This window comes from Lagenorhynchus albirostris, chromosome 9 (genome assembly GCF_949774975.1).
Source record: "Lagenorhynchus albirostris chromosome 9, mLagAlb1.1, whole genome shotgun sequence".
NCBI classification, from domain to species: Eukaryota; Metazoa; Chordata; class Mammalia; order Artiodactyla; family Delphinidae; genus Lagenorhynchus; species Lagenorhynchus albirostris.
The window spans coordinates 48,302,282-48,326,141 of record NC_083103.1 but is presented as its reverse complement, the minus strand read 5'-3'; the positions used below and the strand labels follow the sequence as shown (position 1 = coordinate 48,326,141).

At 48.6% G+C, this 23,860-nt stretch overlaps 1 protein-coding gene across 2 annotated transcripts; it reads left to right on the top strand.

Annotated features, from left to right (window-relative positions):
* The first annotated feature begins 19,169 nt into the window (after nucleotides 1-19,169).
* Nucleotides 19,170-23,743, top strand: SMPD1 (sphingomyelin phosphodiesterase 1). 2 transcript variants are annotated; one of them, XM_060159808.1, is made up of 6 exons: nucleotides 19,170-19,650; nucleotides 20,575-21,347; nucleotides 21,885-22,056; nucleotides 22,364-22,440; nucleotides 22,644-22,789; nucleotides 22,962-23,211. In XM_060159808.1, exons 1-6 carry the CDS (start codon nucleotides 19,351-19,353, stop codon nucleotides 23,072-23,074), a joined length of 1,581 nt encoding a protein of 526 aa, XP_060015791.1. In that variant the 5' UTR covers nucleotides 19,170-19,350; the 3' UTR covers nucleotides 23,075-23,211. The 2 variants fall into 2 exon arrangements, with proteins under 2 accessions (XP_060015791.1, XP_060015790.1); XM_060159807.1 differs by having other exon boundaries at nucleotides 19,180-19,650; nucleotides 22,978-23,743.
* Nucleotides 23,744-23,860: the final 117 nt, after the last annotated feature.

The window sequence follows — 23,860 nt, the reverse complement described above, 5'->3', positions numbered from 1 at the left end:
TACGCGGGCCCCTCACTGTTGTGGCCTCTCCCGTTGCGGAGCACAGGCTCCGGACGCGCAGGCTCAGCAGCCGTGGCTCACGGGCCCAGCCGCTCCGCGGCATGTGGGATCTTCCCGGACCGGGGCACGAACCCGTGTCCCCTGCATCAGCAGGTGGACTCTCAACCACTGTGCCACCAGGGAAGCCCCTGCAACCCTCTCCCCAGATTTGCCTATAAAAACTTCCCTGAAACCCATCAGGGAGTTTGGGCCTTTTGAGCACGAACGGCTCGTTCTCCCTGCATGGCCCTTGCAATGAACCTTTCTCTGCTCCAAACTCCAACGTTTCAGTTCATTTGGCCTCACTCTTCGTTGGGAACACGAACTTGGGTTCGGCAACCGGAAGAGCGGGAGAGTGTGGCTGAGACTGTTACTGTTCTCCAGTAGCCACTCTCCCATATTCTGTGGTGCTTGAATCTATGAATGGGATGAAACAGAGAACAATAAAAGAAGTATTGGCCTTTGGTAGAAAGAGGAACACTTCCTCTATTCAGAACTGAGCTCTACACCTTGTGTGATCTTAGGCAAGTTCCTTAACCTTTCTGCACCCGAGTTTCATCATCTGTAAAATAGTGTAAGAGTAGATACACACACAATACAGTGCTATATAAATGTTTGCTGTGGCTGTTAGGACACAACAGGAGGGAAAGGGAGAGGATAGCTATAGATGTGAGTAGACTTTTAATTTGTTATAGCAAAAAACAAGGATGTTTCTTTGTGGTGGCTCCTAAATTATCTGTGAAATAGAAGACAAAATCCTTAAATGCAACTTCATGGTGTGGGAGCAGATGAATCAGAGATACAAAAAGATTTACAAAGTCTACAAACAATAAATGGAGAGGGGGCTTCCCTGCTGGCGCAGTGGTTGAGAGTCCGCCTGCCAATGCAGGGGACACGGGTTCATGCCCCGGTCCGGGAAGATCCCACATGCCGCGGAGCAGCTGGGCCCGTGAGCCATGGCTGCTGAGCCTGCGCGTTCAGAGCCTGTGCTCCGCAACGGGAGAGGCCACAGCAGTGAGAGGCCCGCGTACCGCAAAAAATAAATAAATAAATAAATAAATAAATGGAGAGGGTGTGGAGAAAAGGGAGCCCTCCTACACTGTTGGTGGGAATGTAAGTTTGTGCAGCCACTATGGAAAAAAGTATGGAGGTTCCTTAAAAAACTAAAAATAGAGTTACTGTATGATCCAGCAATCCCACTCCTGGGCATATATCTAGAGAAAACTCTAATTTGAAAAGATACAATCACCCCCATGTTCATAGCAGCACTGTTTATGATAGCCAAGACATGGAAACAACTTAAATGTCCATCAACAGATGAATGGATAAAGAAGATGTGGTACATATATACAATGGAATACTACTCAGCCATAAAAAGGGATGAAATAGTAACAGCATGGATGAACCTAGAGATTATCATACTAAGTGAAGTAAGCCAGACAGAAAAGGACAAATATCATATGATATCACTTATATGTAGAATCTAAAATATGATTCAAATGGACTTATTTACAAGAAAGAAACAGACTCACAGACATAGAAACCAAACTTATGGTTACCAAAGGGGAAAGGCTGCAGGGGTGGGCGGAAGGGGGGGATGAATTAAGACTTTGGGATTAGCAAATACAAACTACTGTATATAAAATAGATAAACAATAAGGTCTTACTATATAGCACAGGGAACTATATTCAATATCTTGTAATAACCAATAATGAAAAAGTCTATATATATATATGTATATATAACTGAATCACTTTGCTGTACACCAGAATCTAACACAACATTGTAAATCAACTGTAATTCAATTTTTTAAAAAGGATTTACAAAGTTATGGGACAAGCTGTAGAAAAAATTAGGGCAAGCGGACTAGAGGAAAGTAGAAAAACTGCCAAGCAGCACTGATGGGCCATGTGAAGCTGTGGATTACGAATTTATCATCGTATCAATCTTCTCCCCTACAGAATTTTCTATAACAATTTCAGCCCCTAGGATTCAGTAGTAGAAAAGCCAGATGAAAAGGACAGCGGGAAGAGGAGCTAGGGAGCTGCAGGTGTCTGTGGAGAATCATTATAATGTTGGAGTATAGAATATGATCTAGAAAGAACGTGAAGCCAGGAGGGGTGGATAAAAGAGGGGAAAAAATAATGACAGATTGAAGGTATTAGTAAAGCCAGAGAGCTATTGCAGTGGTGAGGAGTGGTGAGCGCATCCAGGCTCACCACTCAGTCGCACATGTCCGCACAACTATATATATCGGTTTTCTAATTAAATTCCTGATTTCTGGCTGAAAAGTGCCACCATGGCTTAACTTCTATGGATAGTAGAGATGCTAATAAATGTAAATGATCCATAGGTTGTGGACTGGATTCCACCCCCCCCCACCCCCCACGCCCCCCACCTCCCCCCACCCCGCTCAGCCCCACCCCAGTACAGGATGGTCCCTCTGGCATTTCACTCCACCCATGGTGTCAAAGACCTGATCATCTGCTTCAGTGGAGCTCAAAATATCCTGAGTCACTGAAAGTGGGGTGTCCGCATGGGGCAGTATGGTTGGGGTGCAGCACTGTCTCAGGACACACACAGGTAACCTTCATCATTAGTAACGTGCACACATAGTGGCTGGGGAACCTCCTCCCAATGATGACTGGGAGATCGTCAGCCACCACTGGTGACATGGGGTGGTCGTGTGACTGTTGACAGGCCGTCCACAGGGCATGGCTTCTGCGCAGCTTCCTGATTCTGGCCGATGGAGGTGGTACGGGCTCAGGCATCTTGGTGCTGACCCTGGAATAAGAGTCACTCCCGGTCCAGACCCCCAGCCTACCTTATCACTACCGTCTCCTTGCTATCAGAAGTCCCCATGATCCTTACCTAGTTTCTCCAGGGCAAGGATGTGGGATTTGAATTACCTGCCTATCCCTGTTCTGTTCCCTAACTATTGTAATGGCATAAACTCCATGCCTTGATCCCCTTCCCTTTTTATTCCCCAAAGCTTGTTTGAAAATAAACACTACACCCAGTTATACACACACACACACACACACACACACACACACACACACACACTACTCTAAACATTAGCCCTTTGCTTCTATTTGCATTCCTCCTACTAGCATAATCCTAAATTTCCTTGAGGTAATATGTATTTCCCACTGTCTAGAGCCCTGGGCAGCAAATATTTCCTGTAAAGGGCCAGATAGGAAACACTTTAGGTTCCAGGGTCATAGAACCTATGTTGCTACTACTCAGCTCTGCCATACCGGTGTAAAAGCAGCCATAGACAATCATAAACTAGGGAGGGTGTCTGTGTTCCAATAAAACTTTATTTATAGGCATTGAAATTTGAATTTCCTGTAACTTTTATATGTCACAATGTATTATTCTTCTTTTGATTTTCCTTAACTTTTTTATTGCTGTTGTTGCATTGGGTCTTCGTTGTTGCGCATGGGTTTTCTCTATTGCAGCGAGCAGGGGCTACTCTTCGTTGCAGTGCGCATGCTTACTGCGGTGGCTTCTCTTGTTGTGGAGCACAGGCTCCGGGCGCATGGGCTTCAGTAGTTGCAGTACATGGGCTCAGTAGTTGCAGTGCGTGGGCTCAGTAGTTGTGGCTCGCAAGCTCTAGAGAGCAGGCTCAGTAGTTGCGGCACATGGGCTTAGTTGCTCCGCGGCATGTGGGATCTTCCCAGACCAGGGAGCGAACCCATGCCCCCTGCATTGGCAGGCAGATTCTTAACCACTGCACTACCAGGGAAGTCCCCTCTTTAACTATTGAAAAGTGTAAAAACCATTCTTAGCTTATAGACTGTCCCAGAAAAACAACAATGGGCCAGATTTGGCCCATGGACAGTAGTTTGCCCACCCTCTGTCTAGAGGAAGAATATGCAGAAAGGAAACACACACACACACACACACACACACACACACATAAAGAAAAATATTCCAGGATATCTCATGATTATTTATATATTTAAAACTGCTTTTAAATTTTAGAGTAGAAGGTGCTTATTACAGCATTCTTCAAGTTTTCATAGAGGGGAAGTACTTCTGTTACATTTGTGAGCAGATAAGGTAGGGGGTCTCCAGGGAAAGAAAACCAGGAATGGCTTTCTTGACATAAGAGAAGCCATTTTTTACCTAAACTTTGTGGTCTAAGCCTGGCCACAATGCTAGCCCTTGAACAGGTCTCAGTAATGACGGATCTTAAAGGAACAAAAGAATGCAGAAATAAACTGTTATCAGGCAAGAGAAGTAGCAATAGCAAAGATAACAAATTAGCTGTAAAGGCTCCCAGTTCTGTTTCAGAGACTACCCTAAAGCACTGTCTTGAGCTGTTTTGCAGAATTTAAACCTTCCTCAGGTGCTCAACCACGAGACCAACTGGAACCTAAGGGATGAAATGTTGACCTTTTCTGACCCTCATGACTTCTCTCAACTAAAGCTTGGACTCTTCAGTCACCCAAGCCCCTTCATGGATATGCATGTACCCTTAACTTGAAACTTCCCTGATTTCGTTGTTCGTGGAGACACTGCTTTGGGAAAGATCCCTAGTCTTTCCCAAAGATCCCTGGTTCTCCTAACTTGCTGCAGGTAATAAATCCTTCCTTCTCCCAATCTTTGCCTTGGTTGTGTCTTTTAGCTCGACACCCACCAAGAGGTGAACCCAGTTTTGGGGTAACACCTTCTCCCCAAAGAACTCTATTGAAAGAATACTTCAGGTCTCTTTCTCCTCTCACCAAACTCATGACTCAGTTGGTGAAATCAGGCAAGTGGCTGCTAAACCACAGCCCAGTCTTCTGGCTTTTGCTCTCACATGGGACTTGCAGGCCCACACGGAACACACTCTTTCTCCACTCTCATTCTCCTCCTTCTGGAGCAGCAGAGTATACACATCCCAGGCAGGGCACCAGTCAATCCACTGAGATGCGAGAATAAAATATGAGACTATTAGAAGAGGTATCTATTTTTATTTTTATTTCCTTCTCTTAAATTTATATTTTAATAATTTTTAAAGAAAAATAATGCAACAGTAAATTTATATGAAGTGATTTGTAAATGAATGAATATATGAGAATGTGTACTCAAAAATCATTTAAAAAAAATTTTTTTTCAAAAATCATTTATTCATAGGAATTTGCCAGTAAAAATGTGTGTTGCTCTCTCCCAGTAGATGGGCTATGGGTCAGGCTATGATCCTCGATGCTCCTAGCTGAGTAAAGAACTGTTCTATAGCCCCAGTTTTCCCCACAGATTGTCCCAAAGTCTGAATCTTGCTGAAGAGTGGCTTCAGGAGAAGATTCATAGGAGGTCTCACGCTGGCCTCCAGCCTCAGCGTCCTCCTCCAGCACAGCACCAGGTTAAAGCAGAGGGTGCCCCTCCATCCCCATCTGCCTCTGGCCATTCTCCCTCCACTCAGAATCCAGTGAGGACCCCTGTGATTAACTGGCTCCCTGGAACCACCCCAAAGTTAGCTCTCTATATGTTGACATGAAAAGATACTTTGCTAAGTGAAAGAAACAATGTACCTTTTTTCCTTTGTGTGTTTTGTATTGTTGCCTATAAATACACATGCAATGGAATATTGAATGAACTGAACTCAGTGAAGTACAATCATGTCTCAGCTCTCTTTCCTACCACTGCCTTCACACAGGCTGCACTGAATTCCCTTTCACACCACCCTTCCCATGATGTCTCAAGCAGATCTCATAGATTTCTGGTCACTTTCAGATGGAAAGAGTCTCACATTGGTAATTAAAACTAAACTCAGGATTTCCCTGGTGGTCCAGTGGTTAAGACTCCATGCTTCCTCTGCAGGGGACACAGGTTCCATCCCTGGTCAGGGAACTAAGATCCCACAGGTCGCGCAGTGAGGCCAAAATAATAAATAAAATAAAATAAATAAAATAAAACTAAACTCACTTCGAGGTATTGAAATGATTCTGTTCTGCCTAAATCAAAATTCAAGACATTTCCAATTCAGAATTTCCCCCATTAACCTTGCACTTCCAGCTTAGGCCAGTTCTGTGGCCTGGGGACATGTAGTGATGAAAGAAGCTGTGAATAGCTCTTTCATTCTCCATCCACCTCCTTCACCTCCCACAGCTGGCTCCGCCAGAGTCCCCAGAGCATGTTTGTACATGAGTTTACTTGAAAGACATAGCTGGAAAGAAGGCAGCAGACTCTGTGTCACATTTCAGCTCTTCCAAGAACTCTCTCACCACACTTTGCCCTGGTAACGTCACTGAGATTGCACTGGGTATATGTTTCTGCCACTCTCCCAAGACTTTCTCCCCAAGAAAGTTACCAGGTTCCCAATCACTCTGAGTGGTTTTCTTGGAACACCACGCCCCTCCCCCCATCTGACACACACACACAAACATACTTAGAAAACCATAGCACTTGCCCCTTATGCTTTAACTTTCATAGAATTTCAGACTTATTTTATATAGACTGAAGGTGGATGTTAGGGTGAAGGTCAAAGGATCTATTCAGCCAACTTTTAAGTAATCCTTTGGATACGTGTATTGCCTAAGGCTACAGCTTTTGTCAAAATATTTAGATATCAGAAGTCTCACTTGGGCTTCCCTGGTTGCGCAGTGGTTGAGAATCTGTCTGCCAATGCAGGGGACACAGGTTCAAGCCCTGGTCCGGGAAGACCCCACATGCCGCAGAGCAACTAAGCCTGTGCACCACAACTACTGAGCCCATGTGCCACAACTACTGAGCCCACACGCCTAGAGCCTGTGCTCCGCAACAAGAGAAGCCACCGCAATGAAAAGCCCGCCCACCACAACAAAGAGTAGTCCCCACTCACCACAACCAGAGAAAAGCCCGGGGGCAGCAACGAAGACGCAACACAGCCCAAAAAATAAATAAATAAATAATAATAAAAATAAATAAATAAAATTAAATAATAAAATCAATTTATTAAAAAAACGAGTCCCATTCAACATTCTGTTACACAGATGTACACACACACACACATTATGGCAGGAACATTCTACAAACACACAGAGAAGTAGTCATGTTTCTCTCCAGAGAAAGGCTCAGGAGTTTGGGGTAGGAAGAAGGCATCCTCTATCTAAAGTATACCCATTAAAGTACTTAAAAACAATTTTTAACATGTGTGTATATTACTTTTTCAATTTTAAGAAAACTGGCCGTTAAAAACATTGAAATCCTCCCTGTTCATTCTCCCATCTCCAAGATGGTCTCTGAAACACCTTACTGGGGTATGGTGCCTACCCAGGTGTAACAGAAAAGTGTGGGGGGTATTACACAAAGCCAAGCAATGGCCTTGTTAAAGCAACTTCTCAGACAAGTTGATTTAATCAAGGGTTAAAGTTTTATTTTAAGCTATCCCTCAAGGGATCTAGGCTTCCAAGAAACCCAGTTGAAAAAAACTTTTTCTTTGGAGGAAAAAGGAGTATGTAGATAAAATTATTAGATAAGATGCAAGAAAAATACGTTTGGTTAAAGATCATTAGGCTCATGACAAGACCAATGGGCAACTGAGAGGGTTAAATTCTAACTTTCTAAAAGGGACTGTTAACCAGATCAATCAGATCAAACAACAAAGTTCTTTGCCATTTAGTCTATCCAAGTGGTTCAACTTCACCATCCAGGCAATAGCATGAGAGTTCATCTTTTCTCAGGTTTTGGATCATTTTTTTTCCATATCCATATCTGGATTCCCAGTCTTTTTTTTTTCAGTTTTATTGAGATATATTTGACATATATCTCTGTGTCAGTTTAAGGTGTACAGCATAATGACTTGACTTACATATATTGTGAAATGATTACCACAATAAGTTAACATCCCTCATCTCATGTAGATGCCAAAAAAGAAAAAGAATAAAATGCATCTTTCCCCCTTGCAATGAGAACTCTTAGCAACGACTCTCTTAACTACTTCCAAATATACCATATAGCAGGGTTAACTACAGTCATCCTGTTGTACATGATATCCCCAGTACTTGTTTATCTTATGATTGGAAGTCTGTACCTTTTGACCCGGATTTCCAGGCACACTTGTCAATAAGGTTGGTTGTTTCTCCTTAAATTCTTTGTCCTTCTGCTATCTCTGTACTGTCAACATTCTCCTCCAGACCCCCGCCTCAGCCTCACTCCTTTCTCAGAAACAAACACACAGTGAGCGCCATTCCAGGAAATGGGGACAGAGCGATGACACGGAAGCTGCGCCCTCGCAGACACCCGGTAATTGGGTAACTGTCTCAGGCTGGGTGCCTGATGTGCGTGTTGTGTGGAGATGCACCCTGTGAGTGCCCGAGTGGCTGAGCTGAGACCTCAGCCGCTCGGACCTGTTAGAGGAGGGAGAAGGCAGTCCAGCCAAGGCCTGTGCGGCCTCAAACTCCTACCCGCTGGAGGCCACAGGGACTTTGAAATCCCTTCACTTTCTGTCTTCTTCCTCCCCCTACACAAGGCTGAAGTACAGCACCTTCAGCCTCAGGGAAGCAGTATCTCTTTTCTTGTCCCGGTCCAACACTTACACATGTGCTCCATCTGCCTATCTCCCAAGCCAGAAACCCTGCTGTCTTTAACTCGAGTATTCACTTTTTTCACTTATTTACCTATGGATCTGATGTGGCTGCTTGGAAGGTATCAGGAGTTCCCTCCCCACAGCGTCCAGTTGGTTCTTTTGAGGCCGCTTTCAAACATCTCTTCTATCCGTATGCCCAGCAGAAAGCCCCTCTTCAATGCCACTTTTCAAAATTCCTCATCTCTAACTTGACTTATCACCATTCTTCACCAGCTGATCTTCTGGCCCTTCCTCATTGCAACTCCATAGCTTATGGGGACAAACCCCTGATTAAAGGATCCTTTAGTGACTCACTTGTCCAGATTGTAGCTAAACTCTTCAAGATCTGGTCTCTGGCCACCCACCTCTCTTGCATCTCCTCTCAAAAGTACCCTTCATCTAAACTTTCAAAAATTTCCCCTTGTTGCATAATATTTCATGCCTTTTGTTCTTTACTTATACTTTCAAGTCTAATTTATTTAAGCAACCATTCTTTTTTTTTTCTTTTTTTCTAATAAATTTATTTATTTTTGGCTGCGTTGGGTCTTCGTTGCTGCACGGGGGCTTTCTCTAGTTGTGGCGAGCGGGAGCTACTCTTCATTGTGGTGTGCAGGCTTCTCATTGCGGTGGCTTCTCTTGCTGCAGAGCACGGGCTCAGTAGTTGTGGCGCACGGGCTTAGTTGATCGGCATGTGGGATCTTCCCGGCCCAGGGCTCAAACCCATGTCCTCTGCACTGGCAGGCGGATTCTTAACCACTGAGCCACCAGGGAAGCCCCCACTGAGAGACTTTTATTGTATTTTTGTGCATTCTTATCTGTATCTTCCTACGGGTCCACAGAGCTGTCTGAGGGAGCTGCTGCTGTCTTTTTTTTTTTTTTTTTAACATCTCTATTGGAGTATAATTGCTTTACAATGGTGTGTTAGTTTCTGCTTTATAACAAAGTGAATCAGCCATACGTATACATATATCCCCATATCTCCTCCCTTTTGCGTCTCCCTCCCTCCCACCCTCCCTATCCCACCACTCTAGGTGGTCACAAAGCACAGAGCTGATCTCCCTGTGCTATGCGGCTGCTTCCCACTAGCTATCTATTTTACATTTCGTAGTGTGTATATGTCCATGCCACTCTCTCACTTCTTCCCAGCTTACCCCTCCCCCTCCCCATATCCTCCAGTCCATTCTCTAGTAGGTCTGTGTCCTTATTCCTGTCTTGCCCCTAGGTTCTTCATGACCATTTTTTGTTTGTTTTTTAGATTCCATATACATGTGTTAGCACACGGTGTTTGTTTTTCTCTTTCTGACTTACTTCACTCTGTATGACAGACTCTAGGTCCATCCACCTCACTACAAATAACTCAATTTCGTTTCTCTTTGTGGCTGAGTAATACTCCATTGTATATATGTGCCACATCTTCTTTATCCATTCGTCTTAGTCATCTCTGTGTCTCATGCTCCCTGGCACAACACGGGGCACAGAGTAGACTCCCCAAAGTGTTTGTCACCTGAATGGCCAGATGAAGGAAGGAATAAAATTAATAATAAATACACCCATTCCTTTGAGGATTAAGACTAAACTCTTTAACGCCATCCTCTTAATTCAGCCTGTGCCGGCCTCTGCAGCCTCAGCTCTTGGCCCTTTCCAAGTCCCACTCCCTCTCAGGGCTCCCATCTTCTCTCCCAGTTCCCGAACCTGCCCAGCCCTCCCTCGCCAGAGGACGGTGCGAGAGGCAGCCCTCCTACAGCTATGCACACAAATCTCTTCCTCTGGAAACCTCTGGCGAGGGCCCTCAGTTGCAGGGGACACTCCTCCTCTCTGCTCCCACGACTCCGCTCGCTTAAACCGGTGAAGCACTCATCCGACTGATTAGAATTGCTCAGTTACCAGCACGATCGGTCCTCAGTATCCACGAGTTTGGCATTCACGGATTCAATCCTCTGAGTGGTTGGTTAACTCCATGGGTGCCAAACACGCGCATACGGAGGGCCGACTGTACTCATTGTACGATGCCATTTCACACAAGGGACTTGAGCATCCAGTGGCTTTGGGTACCTCCCGAGCTCCTGGAACCAATCCCCCACGCATACGACAGTCAACTGTATAACAATATAGAGAAATCTCTAACTATATTTTTCTTAGATGCAGAATTAATCCCTCTCCTTTCAGAGGAGAATTGTTTGTATTGAATGAATCCTTTGATGAGAAGTTTAGGGGTGGGGAGATTGAGGCCCCGGAAGGCTGCATGAATAACAATACTATACAGTAGGGCTTTTTTAAGGAGACTGAATTCAATGAGGGTTTTGTTTTGACAAATCAGTGTGTATGTGTTTTGAGTGAATGAATGCATGACTTCCTGGCTATAAAAGGAGCTGTTACTGTCTGTTAAATAAATGTTCCCTACATCTTAGGTGGATGGGGTGGGGGCGATTTTTCAAAGTTTCCCACATTCTTTCCTTTGGCCTTCACCTCACTGCAGCCAGAGTTCCTTTCCCCTGACAGTGGACACCGTGAATAGGGGGTGGGAAGCCGGGGAGGGCTGGGAGTTGGACCTCATTAAATTAAATCAATGATCATCAGTACAGATGGCAGATGACACTGTATTGCTGTGCATTGCGCTAAGTACTCTTTAGCTCACTGAATCTTCACCACAACCCTGTACTATTATCTCCACGTCACACAGGAAGAAATTGAAGTTCAGAAAGTGACATGTTTTGCAGGGTCACACAACCAGTGAGTGGCAGAGCCAGGATTCTAACCTAGGAGCCTGATTTTAAAGCCCAAACCCTTAGTCACTGCCCTGCCACAGCGGGTTCTGTACTCACTGCGTTGGAACTGCCCGTCAGAAGAAACCATTTCTTCAGGGTCTCTGGTACTCCCTAAAAACTCCACAAGAGGGAGACATTTCGCCATCAGTTCTTCGCTGCTGATGAATTACAGATTTAATTTGCAGTTTCGAAAGCAGCCCAAGAATCGACTGGTTACCTGTATAGAATCTGAACAGGTTTCCTGACAAAATGGAACATTAGGTACCCTAAATGGGATCAAATTAGCCCAAATTAATTAGGAAGTTCACAGTCCCAACCAGGCAGCCCATATTTTCCCTCTGCCAATCACTCTCCTAGACTGGAACCCAGTTTGCAATGGTGGCAAGGGCTGTGTGAGCCTTAGATCTTTAAACACGGGGCCCCCCTTCCCTTCTCCAAGTTCTCCCCATTGTCCAGGAGACTGGGAGCCTCAAAAATAGGTTTCAGTGGTTCTAAAGGCTGGAGAAAATCGAGAATAAAGTTGTCCTTGACCACTCTCACTACCAGCCCTGCAGGGCCCCACTCATAATGACTCTTAGGCCACAGTATATCCAAGCTGTCTCTGTGCCCTATCCTAAGACAGACATTGGGAATAAGAGTGTGGTGGACGTGGTGTTATGCCCCCAGGTTCCCCTTCGGGTATGAAGGACTCACTCCTCCAGCTGCTGGGGTGCTGCTGGAACATGGCCCTCAAGGATGAGGCACTATAGGAGGCTCCACCTGGGACAGCCACCTCGCCCAAGGCTATACGCACTTTCTGGGGCAGCCCTCATCCTATGACTGATCTGTTTTGGAGGAGAAAAAAGGTCCAATCCCCGTGCCTCAGCTTGGAACAATCCTGAAGGGTCATCTCAGCTTCAGAGTTCACTGTAGGGTCAGCTGCGGCCTCTGAAGGGAATGCATCAAAGCTAGTCCTCTCTCTCTGCCCAGTCCTACTTGCTTCCTTTCTGCCACAGGTGGTGATCCTGAGACCACTCCCTAATACACCTGCTGCAAGTTCATCTCCATCCTAGGGTCTGATTCTTGGGTAACTCAACCCGTAACGGTTGGTACCAGGGGTCTCTGAAAAAGCATATGCTGGGATGGGATTTGGGATCAGCTGGATCACTCACCACCCAGCTGACGACGAGGACCCTATCAGTGGTCAGGTGGAGCTTGGAGAGACCGTACTGAACTGGGATGGTCTACCGGTGGCAAGAAATGCATCAGGCTTTTGAGAAACATGAGGGAAATAGTAACTATAAGGATAAGGGAATTGCTCAGTCTTAAAAAAGAATGAGGGCTTCCCTGGTGGTGCAGTGGTTTAGAATCTGCCTGCCAATGCAGGGGACACGGTTTCGATCCCTGGTCCGGGAAGATCCCACATGCCGCGGAGCAGCTAAGCCCGTGTGCCACAACTACTGAGTCCACACGCTGCAACTACTGAAGCCCGTGCGCCTAGAGCCCATGCTCCGCAACAAGAGAAGCCACCGCAATGAGAAGCCCGCGCACCGCAACAAAGAGCAGCCCCGGCTCTCCGCAACTAGAGAAAGCCCATACGCAGCAACAAAGACCCAATGCAGCCAAAAATAAATAAATTAAGTAAATGTCTTCAGAAAATAAAAATAAACAAAAGGCTCAGAAAGTGGGCATTGAGAATGGATATATCAGGCTGGAAAACCCACTAAATAATTATGTTCCTTGGGGCAGCCTGGAGGATACACAATTTATGAAAGCAATAAGGAATGCATGATGAGAAGGGCACCAGCATCACTAAGAATCTCCGTCATGGCTCTCCTGTATAGGCCAAGACCAATGGTAGGAAATGCCGCTACTGAGCTGCGCGCACGGATAGCAATGGAAATGATAGTACTTTCCCCCCAAAATCGAGGCTAGGTGGCAGCATATAACCAACAGAAGCCCACTAGCATAGGCCCAATAGCAAGGGCTCCCACTTACCAAGGCTGACACAGCTGACAGTGCCTAAGCTGCTAGCAGCAAAAACAAGTACCATCTTCCAGCATGCAGTGTCTCCTTTAACACAACAACCTTTATATGGAGCTGTGTGCCCAACAGACAGAACACATGAGTCTAGAAACAAGGGGAGAGGGAAACAGGAATGGCGTGCTTACCATCACTCCTGTGATCCGCTTGGGCAACTGGTATTTCCTGCCCCTACAACTCTACGACCTCATGTTGAGAGTTCCTGGCTCCCAAACAGAAAACGTGTCCAACAGGAGAAGGAGTATGGCTGCTGTATCGGAACTCTGGGCTCCTTGTGTGAAGGGACCTTCAGGCAAGAAGAGGCATCGCCATGTGGACTACAAAGTAAATCCTGATCACAAGAACAAGGGGAGGCAGGATGGGGGGAGTTCCCTGGTGGTCCAGTGGTTAGGACTCCGCGCTTTCACTGCCCAGGGTGCGGGTTCAATCCCTGGTCCGGAAGCTAAGATCCTACAAGCCGTGCAGCACAGCCATAAATCACTAAATATTAGGTTAGCCAAAAAGTTCATTTGGGTTTTTCATGTTACAAAAAACAGGAACAAACTTTTTTGCCAACCCAATAAATAAATAAGGGGAGGCAGGATGGCTGTTACACAAAGGAGACGTAAGGGAATGTGTTTGGCACCAGCTGGTCCACTTGGGAGCCTCTTGATACTCCCCTGCTCTGCTCTGTTTGACAGTAATGACAAGTGCAGCTGCTATGACTTGAGGAGAGCATGGATGTCACGGCTCAGACCCCTGAAGGGAAAAGTCTGGGTCGCATCATCAGGTGAGCCACTGAAATCAGCAGGAATGCTAGCTAAGGCAATCTAAAAGGTCTAGAAGAGGAAAACGATAGGTAACAGTTGCTGTCCTGAGATCAGCTACTGGGATTTCCCCAAATGAAGCTGCCCCTCGCCCTAGTTCAGGACAACTCTGAAGGGTCATCTCAGCTTCAACACTCCCATAAAATCCACTGAGTCTTCTACGGAGACAGCATCACAGCTCCACTTGTCCCTCTGCTCAATCCCGCCACCTTCCCTTTCGTTCCACAGCTGTAGATTCCAAGAGTACCTCCTAATAAATCTCTTGCTTTTTCTTTTTGTTGTTTTGGCCGCTCCTCTTAGTTCCCCGACCAGGTATCAAACCCGGGCCCACAGCAGTGAAAGTGCAGACTCTTAACCACTGGACCACTAGGGAATTCCCAAACCTCTTGAATGTTAATCTCTTTCTCAGAATCTGATTTCTGGAGAACAATGTCATCAATGTCAGAGGAAGAGGGGCCTTTGATCACTTATCCATAAGGATAAGGATGCTTGATACGCAGCAAGTGATGGTTCCATCAAAGGCAACAATATATGTGAAAACACTGTGAAAAGAGGACTGGGCAAATGAAAAAGGAGGGAGTGATCAAGCATGGTGTTATTGGAGCTTCCCTGATGGCGCAGTGGTTAAGAATCCGCCTGCCAAAGCAGGGGACACAGGTTCAAGCCCTGGTCCGGGAAGACCCCACATGCTGCAGAGCAACTAAGCCCCTGCATCGCAATTACTGAAGCCCGTGTGCATGCCTAGAGCCTGTGCTCTGCAACAAGAGAAGCCACTGCAATGAGAAGCCCGCGCACCGCAACGAAGAGTAGCCCCCACTCGCCGCCACTAGAGAAAGCCCGAGCACAGCAACAAAGATCCAATGCAGACAAAAAATAAATTAATTAACTAATTAATTTTTTAAGAAAGAATGGTGTTATTAAGGAGATGGGATATGAGTGAAGGATAAGACTGTCGACTGAAAGAAAAACGCACAATGTAAATTTGTGAGTTAAGACCTTACTTCGGAACTATAGCCCAGGAGACAGCCTCTAGGATAGCTCTGAGGAATTGCTCCAAAGAAGTAAGGGAGGAGCCAGGATATATATGAGGTTTTTGCTGGGAAAAAACAAACATATAGTTGAACATCAAAAGATTGCTGCTAATCACAAAGAACAGGCATCTCAAGTTAATTATTTTAGTTATTTCCATGTATGGGAAGATGCAAGGATCTTGGTTCATTGAAGTTATTCTTTGTTTTTGTTTTTTTTTTGGCCATGCCATGCGGCACATGGGATCTTAGTTCCCTGACCAGGGATCAGGGCCGTGCCCCCTGCACTGGGAGTGCTGAGTCAACAAAATGGACCACCACGGAAGTCCCTGAAGTTATTCTTTAAACATGCATCTTAACTATCTAGGCAACTGCAGTGCTTGAGCCTTGTAGAACTGGAGTGATACGCAACATTTTTTGTTTATGAGACTTTGGAAGATAAGGTCTTGGAGAACAGATAGAATGTGGGCCCTGAGGGTCATCAGTGTCCTACATGAGGAAGGACAGAGACGCAGAGCAGTAGCAGTTGAGGAGAAATGGGGCTACTTGAAATCCCTTTCTTAATAACCATCTAAAGATATCCATCCTGTTGGGATGAGTCCCTTGATTCTCCCATCCATGTCTCCCCATTCTCTTGTTAATTAACATAATGTTTTTATTAGCATCTGTAAGACCCATGAAGGGAAGATAACAAATTCAATATGACTTCTTGGACTGGTGCTCCATTATGTAGCAGTAAAGTTACAGGAGGTGTCAATGCAAAAGTGATGCCCATGCAAAAGGAGCCTGCTTAACCATAGCATTTACCATGTCCTGGGTAATGGGTATAGTCAGTGGGTGAATACTCAGGTCGTCATAAAGCCAGTTCCACGTGGCCTGCATATGAAGCAGATCAGCTGCTTTATCTGAGGTGTTCCACTTGACATTTATGAGGGTTGCTGAATAATTACCCTTATCAGGGTAAACAGACCTTACAGTGGCCTTTATCCAATCCAACAGCCTGGCCATTGCCTCAGGAACAACCTGCTGTGTGTCTGGATCATATAACCATCTGTAATTGTTCCCTAGTAAGCTATGGGTCCTGTATCAAACCAAACATGCTCTTCCATTCTGTAGCATTTAAAAGCAAAGATACTGCCACCAAATTAATCATTCTCACAATCCATTTCAGAGAAGATTATTCAGGAAGTTGATGACACTAATCTATAAAATATAACAACTCCTTCACATTATATCTCCCGGTTTTAGTAGTTTCTTGGTTTTGTCTTCTCCCAACATGTACTACCTTCTTGGTGACCAGAGTCTTAGAGGTACCTGCTGTCATCCCCACATAATTTTTTCCCTGTGCAGGTGGCTCTGAGGCTAGAAGCCGAAACTCAGACCAATCAAGGTCCAAGCCAGCACTCTCTCTTACTTTCATTTTGGCTACTACAGATATCAATAACCAAGAGATTACATAGTTTGCTTTTTTCTTATCAGTTTCCATTTCCTCAAGTACCTAGTGAACCAATGCCCCAGGAATTCCACTGGTAAAATTTACCTCTTGTAATTGATTACAGCACATCTGCTGCTTCATACGATGGGTGCCTATGTGGCCACCCAGGAATCCAAGGTTCCTCGTCCTCTGCCCTTTCATCCTACCTCTTCCCAAACCACTTGTTTCCATGAGCTAGGGCCAAGCTAGCAAATCCTACTTCTGACACCAGTTCTGCGGGTGCTTTCTTTGACACCAACCAATTCTCCAACACCAACTAATTTTACAACAGTTCAATTAAATTCTGATACTATCTACCTGGAGTTAGCATCAGATTCCACAAATTAAAGGGTTCAATAACACAAGATTGTCCCCACTCCAGCGGCCAGTCACAATGTTGCCAGAAAACTGGGTTAACCTCTCAGTGGATGTCAAGCCAAAAGACACAAAGGAGCCAGAGATTAGGAGAAGGAAGGGTTTATTACTTGTAGCAAGTAAGGTGAACACCAGGAATCTTTCCCAAAGCAGCATCTCCCTGAACAGCATGATTGGGGAAGTTTTAAGCAAAGGGCTCATACGTATTCACGAAGGGGCCTGAGCAAGGGAATTCTGCATAGAATTGAAGCAAAGGTCGAGAGAGTCCCAGCTTTAGTGGACTGAAGTCAGAAAAGGTCAACATTATCATCCCTTAGGTTCCAGTGGCTCTGGTAATTGGGTGCTCACTCAAAGGAGGGGTTTAAATTCTGAAAAACAGCTCAAGCAAGTGCTTCAGGCTGATCTTGAAACAGAACTGGGAGTCTTTGCAACGGATTTGTTGTCTCTTTGCTATGGTTACTTCTCTTGCCTGCTAACAGTCTTGTTTTTTCCCTTAAGATCTTTATTACTGAGACCTCTTGAAGGGCAGGCATTGTGCCAGGCTTAGATCACAAAATGGCTTAGGCCAAAAACGGCTTCTCTCATGTCAAAAAGCTACATCTGATTCTTTTCCTCTGGGGACACCCTAACCTATCTGCTTACAAAATGTCCCAGGTTGCCACCTATACTTCTGACCAACCAGCTGTAAGTTCTAGGGTTCTATGACCCTCTACTCAGGTTTGAAAATTTGCTTAGAACAGCTCACAGAACTCGGGAAAACACCTTACTTACATGTCCTGATTAATACAAAGGGTATAATTCAGGAATAGCCTGAAAGACATGCATAGGGCAAGGCACGCGTGGCGGAATGTCACAGAACTTCCACGCCCTCTGCAGGTATACCCCCCTCCCAACACCTTGATAATGTTCACCAACCCAGAAGCTCTGCGAGAGTTTTTATAGAGCTCAGTCTCCAACCCCCTTCCCCAACCAGAAGACTGGGGGTGAGACTGAAACATCTCACTCTCTGATCAGTTCTTTCTGGTGACCAGCCCCATCCTGAGGCTATTCAGGGGTCCCACCTTAACTCACCTTATTAGCATAAATTCAGGTGTGATTGAAAGGGGCTTGTATAAATAACAAAAGACACTCTTATCACTCAGGAAATTCAAAAGGTTTTAGGAGCTTAGTGCCAGAATCTGGAGATAAGACCAAATATATTTTCTATTATACCATAATTACTCTATCTGATATGATTCGGGGTGGGAGGGGCGGGGAGTCACTTGAAAAAAATTCTCAAAGGCAAGAACTGACAGGACTTGGTAGACCTGTGGATCCTGGAGAAGCACTGAGTTACACAGTTTAGGTTTTAATTGCTATTCTGCCACTCAACTTTCCTATGCTTCAGTTTCCCCATCTGTGAAATGGAGGTAATAATAGTATTATACTTACTTATTAGGGTTGTCGTTAGAACTGAGGATTAGTCATTATAAAGTACCTGTTTCAGTGCCTGGGGCATCCTATAGAGCTCAGTAAATGATAGCTTTCACCATCATGGTTACAGGAAGGTGGGAGACCCAAGTTCTAATCCCTGTTCCTGTCTGTATAGTCATTACCCCTTCTTGGCCACTTCACCATTTTTGAGTCTGTTTCCTCATCCATATAATGAAGGTATGGGTGTCCCCGCATGAGCCCAGGGCCCCTTCCATCTGGAGAAGTCTGAGTCGAAAAGATGATCAGTCAGGGCGACTCAAGGGTGTGGATAGCAGTGGCAGTACATAAGAAATTGAGGGTCGGAGTCCTCTGGGCCGGAGAGGTAACAGTGTGAGAATCCCCGCCCCGCGGTGCTCCCGGCCACCAACACCCCCCACGCCCTCTCCACTTCCCCAGTTTAAAGCCCGGTGGGCCAGGCACTTAGCTATTCCAGGAATTTGAGTGCAGGTTTGGAGAGAGGAGGGGCCTCTCACCAGCCACACAGGATCGGCTTCCGCAAGAGCTGGGCGGCTACAGCGGCCTCGCACAGCTGGCAGAGCCTGGGCGGAATCGCAGGCGGGATCCTGGGCGGGTCCCAGGCGCGCCCGGCCCACTCCGCCTGCACCTCCGCCTCGCTAGGCTTGCCCAGGCTGCCAGCCACCGCGATCAGCTGCGGCGGAACCGAGGCAGAGGAAGGGGCGGAGCTGCTTTGTGGCTTGTCGCCGAGCAGTCAGCCGACTGCCGCGGGGACTGATCGGTGTCCCTGGCACCGCCAGGGATCCTGAGAGCCGACCAGGGCCTACGCCATCCGGGGCCGGGTGCGCGAACCTGCCTGGTCTAGGAAGCCGGGCGATGCCCCGCCAAGGAGTGTCTTCCGGCCAGGGCCGCCCCAGGTCGGGCCGGGAGCAGGCACTGGACAGGTCCTCGGGGGCCCCCAGCCTGAGGCTCCTGTGGATGGGCTTGGCGCTGGCGTTGGCCCTGTCCGACTCCCAGGTTCTCTGGGCCCCTGCCGGGGCCCACCCTCTTCCCGCCCAAGGCCATCCCGCCAAGTTCATTCGCCTAGCGCTCCAGCTCCGGGAAGGCTTTAGCTGGTGGAACCTTACCTGCTCCGCCTGCAAAGGACTGTTCACCGCCATCGACATCAGGCTGCAGGTGAGCGCTCAAGGGGCTGCGGGAGGTGCAGGCCAGAAGGGAGGGCTGGCGGTGGCGGCTGGGGCTGAGGCCGGCGCTCCGGGGTCCCCAAGAGCATCGCTGATGGAGAGGCTGTCCTCCACAAGCCTTTAGTGAATTTGCCCCCCTTTGGGGCCCCCCGCGGCTGCACACCACCACCATCACTACCTCCACTGTGACCTTCTGAAGTAAGGAAAGAGCGCGAGTTACATGCTGGGCACCGTGCCAACCCTTTTACACAGGCTGAATCTAGCCCGAAAGGTGGTTTCATGACTGTGGTTATCTCCGCTTTACAAATGAATAGAAGCCCCGGAGCTGAAGTCACTTGTAGGAGGGGCCGGCTGCTGGGGGGTGGGCTGGACTCCCACCCTGGCGTGCCTGACTGAATCCCCTCCGCCTTACACCTGGCACCTCCGGTGCCTGGGACCAGCTGCTCACTCAAAGGGGACCTGAGTCAAGGAGTATCCAGAGGTGTGGGACTCGTCGGGGCTGGGCTGCCTTGACTGACCCTGATGGGGGTGTGAGGAGCGCTGGTTGGTGGCCGTGCTTCGTGGGGCTCCTTGGGGCATCAGGGCCCTCTCCTCGTGTGTGTCCCCAAACCCTGGCCAGTCTGTCATTCCGCCCAGCCCAAATTCCAGAGCACTCAGCAGACAGTGCCCGAGAAAGCGAGCTGCGCAAGCAAAGGCTTGAAATGCCACTGAGCTGAAAAGGAAGTGCCGGCCTGGTGACGCCCGAGGCAGGGCAGTGTCTGTGAGAGGCAGGGGTGAACCGACATCTCTTCACCACGTGGTACTGAGTCCATTCTAGCCCCGGTGTGGATGTGGAGGCCCACGGGTCGTATCCAGGTGTTGGCCTGGTCCCTGTGCTCTGTTTCTGACTTCTCGCCACTGGTTCTTCCCGCCACAGAACGAGGCCAGCGTGGCCCAGGTGGGCTCCATGGCCATCAAGATATGCACGCTGCTGAAAATAGCACCTCCGGCGGTGTGCCAGTCAGCCGTCCAGCTCTTTCAGGACGACATGGTGGACGTGTGGACGCGCTCGGTGCTGCGCCCGTCTGAGGCCTGTGGTCTGCTCCTGGGCTCCTCCTGCGGACACTGGGACATCTTCTCATCTTGGAACGTCTCTTTGCCGGCCGTGCCAAAGCCATCGCCCCAGCCGCCCGAGCCCCCGGCCCCAGGCTCCCCTGTCAGCCGCATCCTCTTCCTCACTGACCTGCACTGGGATCAAAGCTACCTGGAGGGCACAGACCCCAACTGTGAGAACCCCCTGTGCTGCCGCCAGGATTCTGGCCCGCCGCCTGCCTCCCGGCCAGGTGCTGGATACTGGGGCGAGTACAGCAAGTGTGACCTGCCCCTGCGGACCCTGGAGAGCCTGTTGAGTGGCCTGGGCCCCGCCGGCCCTTTTGATATGGTGTACTGGACGGGCGATATCCCTGCCCACAATATCTGGCAGCAGTCTCGTCAGGACCAGCTGCGGGCCCTGACCACCGTCACAGACCTCGTGAAGAAGTTCTTGGGGCCGGTGCCCGTGTACCCTGCTGTGGGCAACCACGAGACCACACCCGTCAATGGCTTCCCTCCCCCCTTCATAGAGGGCAACCAGTCTTCGCACTGGCTCTACGAGGCGATGGCCAAGGCCTGGGAGCCCTGGCTGCCTGCTGAAGCCCTTCGCACCCTCAGGTATTTGAGGCCCACGGAAACCCAGGAAGGGAGGAGAAAGATGGATGAAAGTGAAGGGAGCAGGGAACCTAGCATTATGTGTGACTACTCTAGGCTGAGTCCTCAGCTCTCTTCGCTGGCCCTCCAAATCGGACCCCACTTTCCATTTCCACCCTTATCTCCAGCCACCCTCCTTCACAGGGTGAAGGGCTAGCAGCGCACCTCCTCCGTGGTAGTCCGGTCTTCTCTAAAGTGCCTTCCCCTCTCTAACCTCCCAGCTTTTCCCAGCTTCCCCAGGCCTAGGTCCTCTTCCCTCTGGATGGCCTTTGCCTCTTCTCGCTCACTTTTCTGTCTCCTAGAGCCTTTAGTCCTCGGAGCCGCTTGCTTCAATCACACGGGCCCTATAATCAGTGCTGTCTGATCTTCAGCTAGAACGTGGGCTTGAGAGTAGGGATGACGTCCTAGGTGCCTCTGCCCTCACCCAGATTCCCTGCACAGGACTGGGCATGCAGGGCTAGGGTTATGAATGCATGCTGACCCGTGTTCACTTTGTTTCAGAATTGGGGGGTTCTATGCACTTTCCCCACGCCCCGGCCTCCGCCTCATCTCTCTCAATATGAATTTTTGTTCCCGTGAGAACTTCTGGCTCTTGATCAACTCCACAGATCCTGCTGGACAGCTCCAGTGGCTGGTGGGGGAGCTTCAGGCCGCTGAGGACCGAGGAGACAAAGTGAGCAAGCGTGGTGGGAACCCAGTGGGGCAGGTGCCGGTAGGGTGGGAGGAATAGCAGGCCCTTCACTAGTAGACTTCTCTCTGGATCCGGAGCACCTGTGAGCAGAGAAGCTTGATTTTCGGGCACTCCCAACAGTGTTCCTTGGGGTTTCAGCTCACGGTCACCCTTAGAAAGTCCTTTCATTTGCTCCCCCTCTCTCTGGCCAGGAGTGCCAGCCACTGTAGGAAAGATGAGTACCAACTAGCCTGGCCAGGGCTTCCTGGACCCCTCTTGCCCTCATAACCTTCCTTAACTCTCCCCACAGGTGCATATAATTGGCCACATTCCCCCAGGGCACTGCCTGAAGAGCTGGAGCTGGAATTATTACCGAATTGTGGAGAGGTAGGAGGGAGGTGTGTTGGGGGCAAGCGGGTGAAGTCTAAAGGTCAGAAACTCCCTCAAGCGTCTCACCATCCCTGCTGCCCCACTGGGGTGGGGACGCTACTTCCTTGAAAAGGATGGAGAGAGAAAGCATCCAGTCCTCCCCAGGTCTCCTCTTCCCCCTTGCTTGAAACTGCTGAATATGATTAGTGTCTTCTGGCCAGGTATGAGAACACCTTGGCTGGTCAGTTCTTTGGCCACACCCACGTGGATGAGTTTGAGATCTTCTATGATGAGGAGACCCTAAGCCGGCCGCTATCGGTTGCCTTCCTGGCGCCCAGTGCCACCACCTACATCAGCCTCAATCCTGGTGAGTGAGGTGAAAGCAAGTTGTTGGGATAAAGGAGGTCTCTGGGATAGAGGAAGCTGATGAGAGGGAGGAAGTTGTTGGGGTAGAGGAAGGAGGGTTGGACCCAAGGCCGCCCAGGGGCAAGCTCTGCCTCCCCACTGGAGTTGCCTTTGTCCTTTCCCTCTCTGGTCAGCCCTCCCTCCTTGCAGGGTACCGTGTCTACCAAATAGATGGCAACTACTCCGGGAGCTCTCACCTGGTCCTGGACCACGAGACCTACATCCTGAACCTGACGCAGGCGAATGAGCCCGGAGCGACACCACACTGGCAGCTCCTCTACAGGGCTCGGGAAACCTATGGGCTGCCCAATGTGCTGCCCGCCGCCTGGCACGACCTGGTGTACCGCATGCGGAGTGACACGCAGCTTTTCCAGACCTTCTGGTTTCTCTACCATAAGGGCCACCCGCCCTCAGAGCCCTGTGGCACACCCTGCCGCCTCGCCACTCTGTGCGCCCAGCTCTCCGCCCGGTCAGACAGCCCTGCCCTGTGTCGCCACCTGATGCCGGACGCAAACCTCCCTCCTGGCCAGAGCCTGTGGCCAAGGCCACCATTATGCTAATACCCCTGGGGCCCAGAGGTGGGAAAGTGCTTGTCTTAGAAAAGGAGCGAAAACCCCAGAAGGCCACTGTGGTGAGAAGAATGTCTGGTGGAAGAGCTTATCCCTGGGCCCAAGCACACCTCGGAAACAAGACCTCCTTTCCTGGATCTGGTTTAGCAAGATATGGGAGCGGGGCTGGCTGCTCTGAGGCTGCTATCCTTTCATGGCCGTGGAGCAGAGGTCTAAGTTTGCACTGCCCTGGGAAGACCAGACAGAAGCTGTCACCCCAGGCCTGTGCTGGCCAGCCAGGAACCCTGTACTGCTGCTGCTGCCTGGTTGCCAGGCTGTTAAAATAAAAACAAGAGACTTGGACTCCAGACCCTGCTGTGACTGTCCCAGTTTCTTGTTTTGAGGCAGGAAGGTCAAGGGGGCCCTGGAAACGAGCCTAACTGAGGGATCAGGGTACCAGGAGTGATGGTGTGGTACAGGCACAG

Bases quoted from the DNA above. Each gene is read 5' to 3' on its own strand.
- SMPD1 (XM_060159807.1), top strand. From the start codon at position 19,351: ATGCCCCGCCAAGGAGTGTCTTCCGGCCAGGGCCGCCCCAGGTCGGGC. The intron at 19,651-20,574 runs GTGAGCGCTCAA...TTCCCGCCACAG, and splicing joins CCATCGACATCAGGCTGCAG to AACGAGGCCAGCGTGGCCCA. The intron at 22,441-22,643 runs GTAGGAGGGAGG...TCTTCTGGCCAG, and splicing joins TATTACCGAATTGTGGAGAG to GTATGAGAACACCTTGGCTG.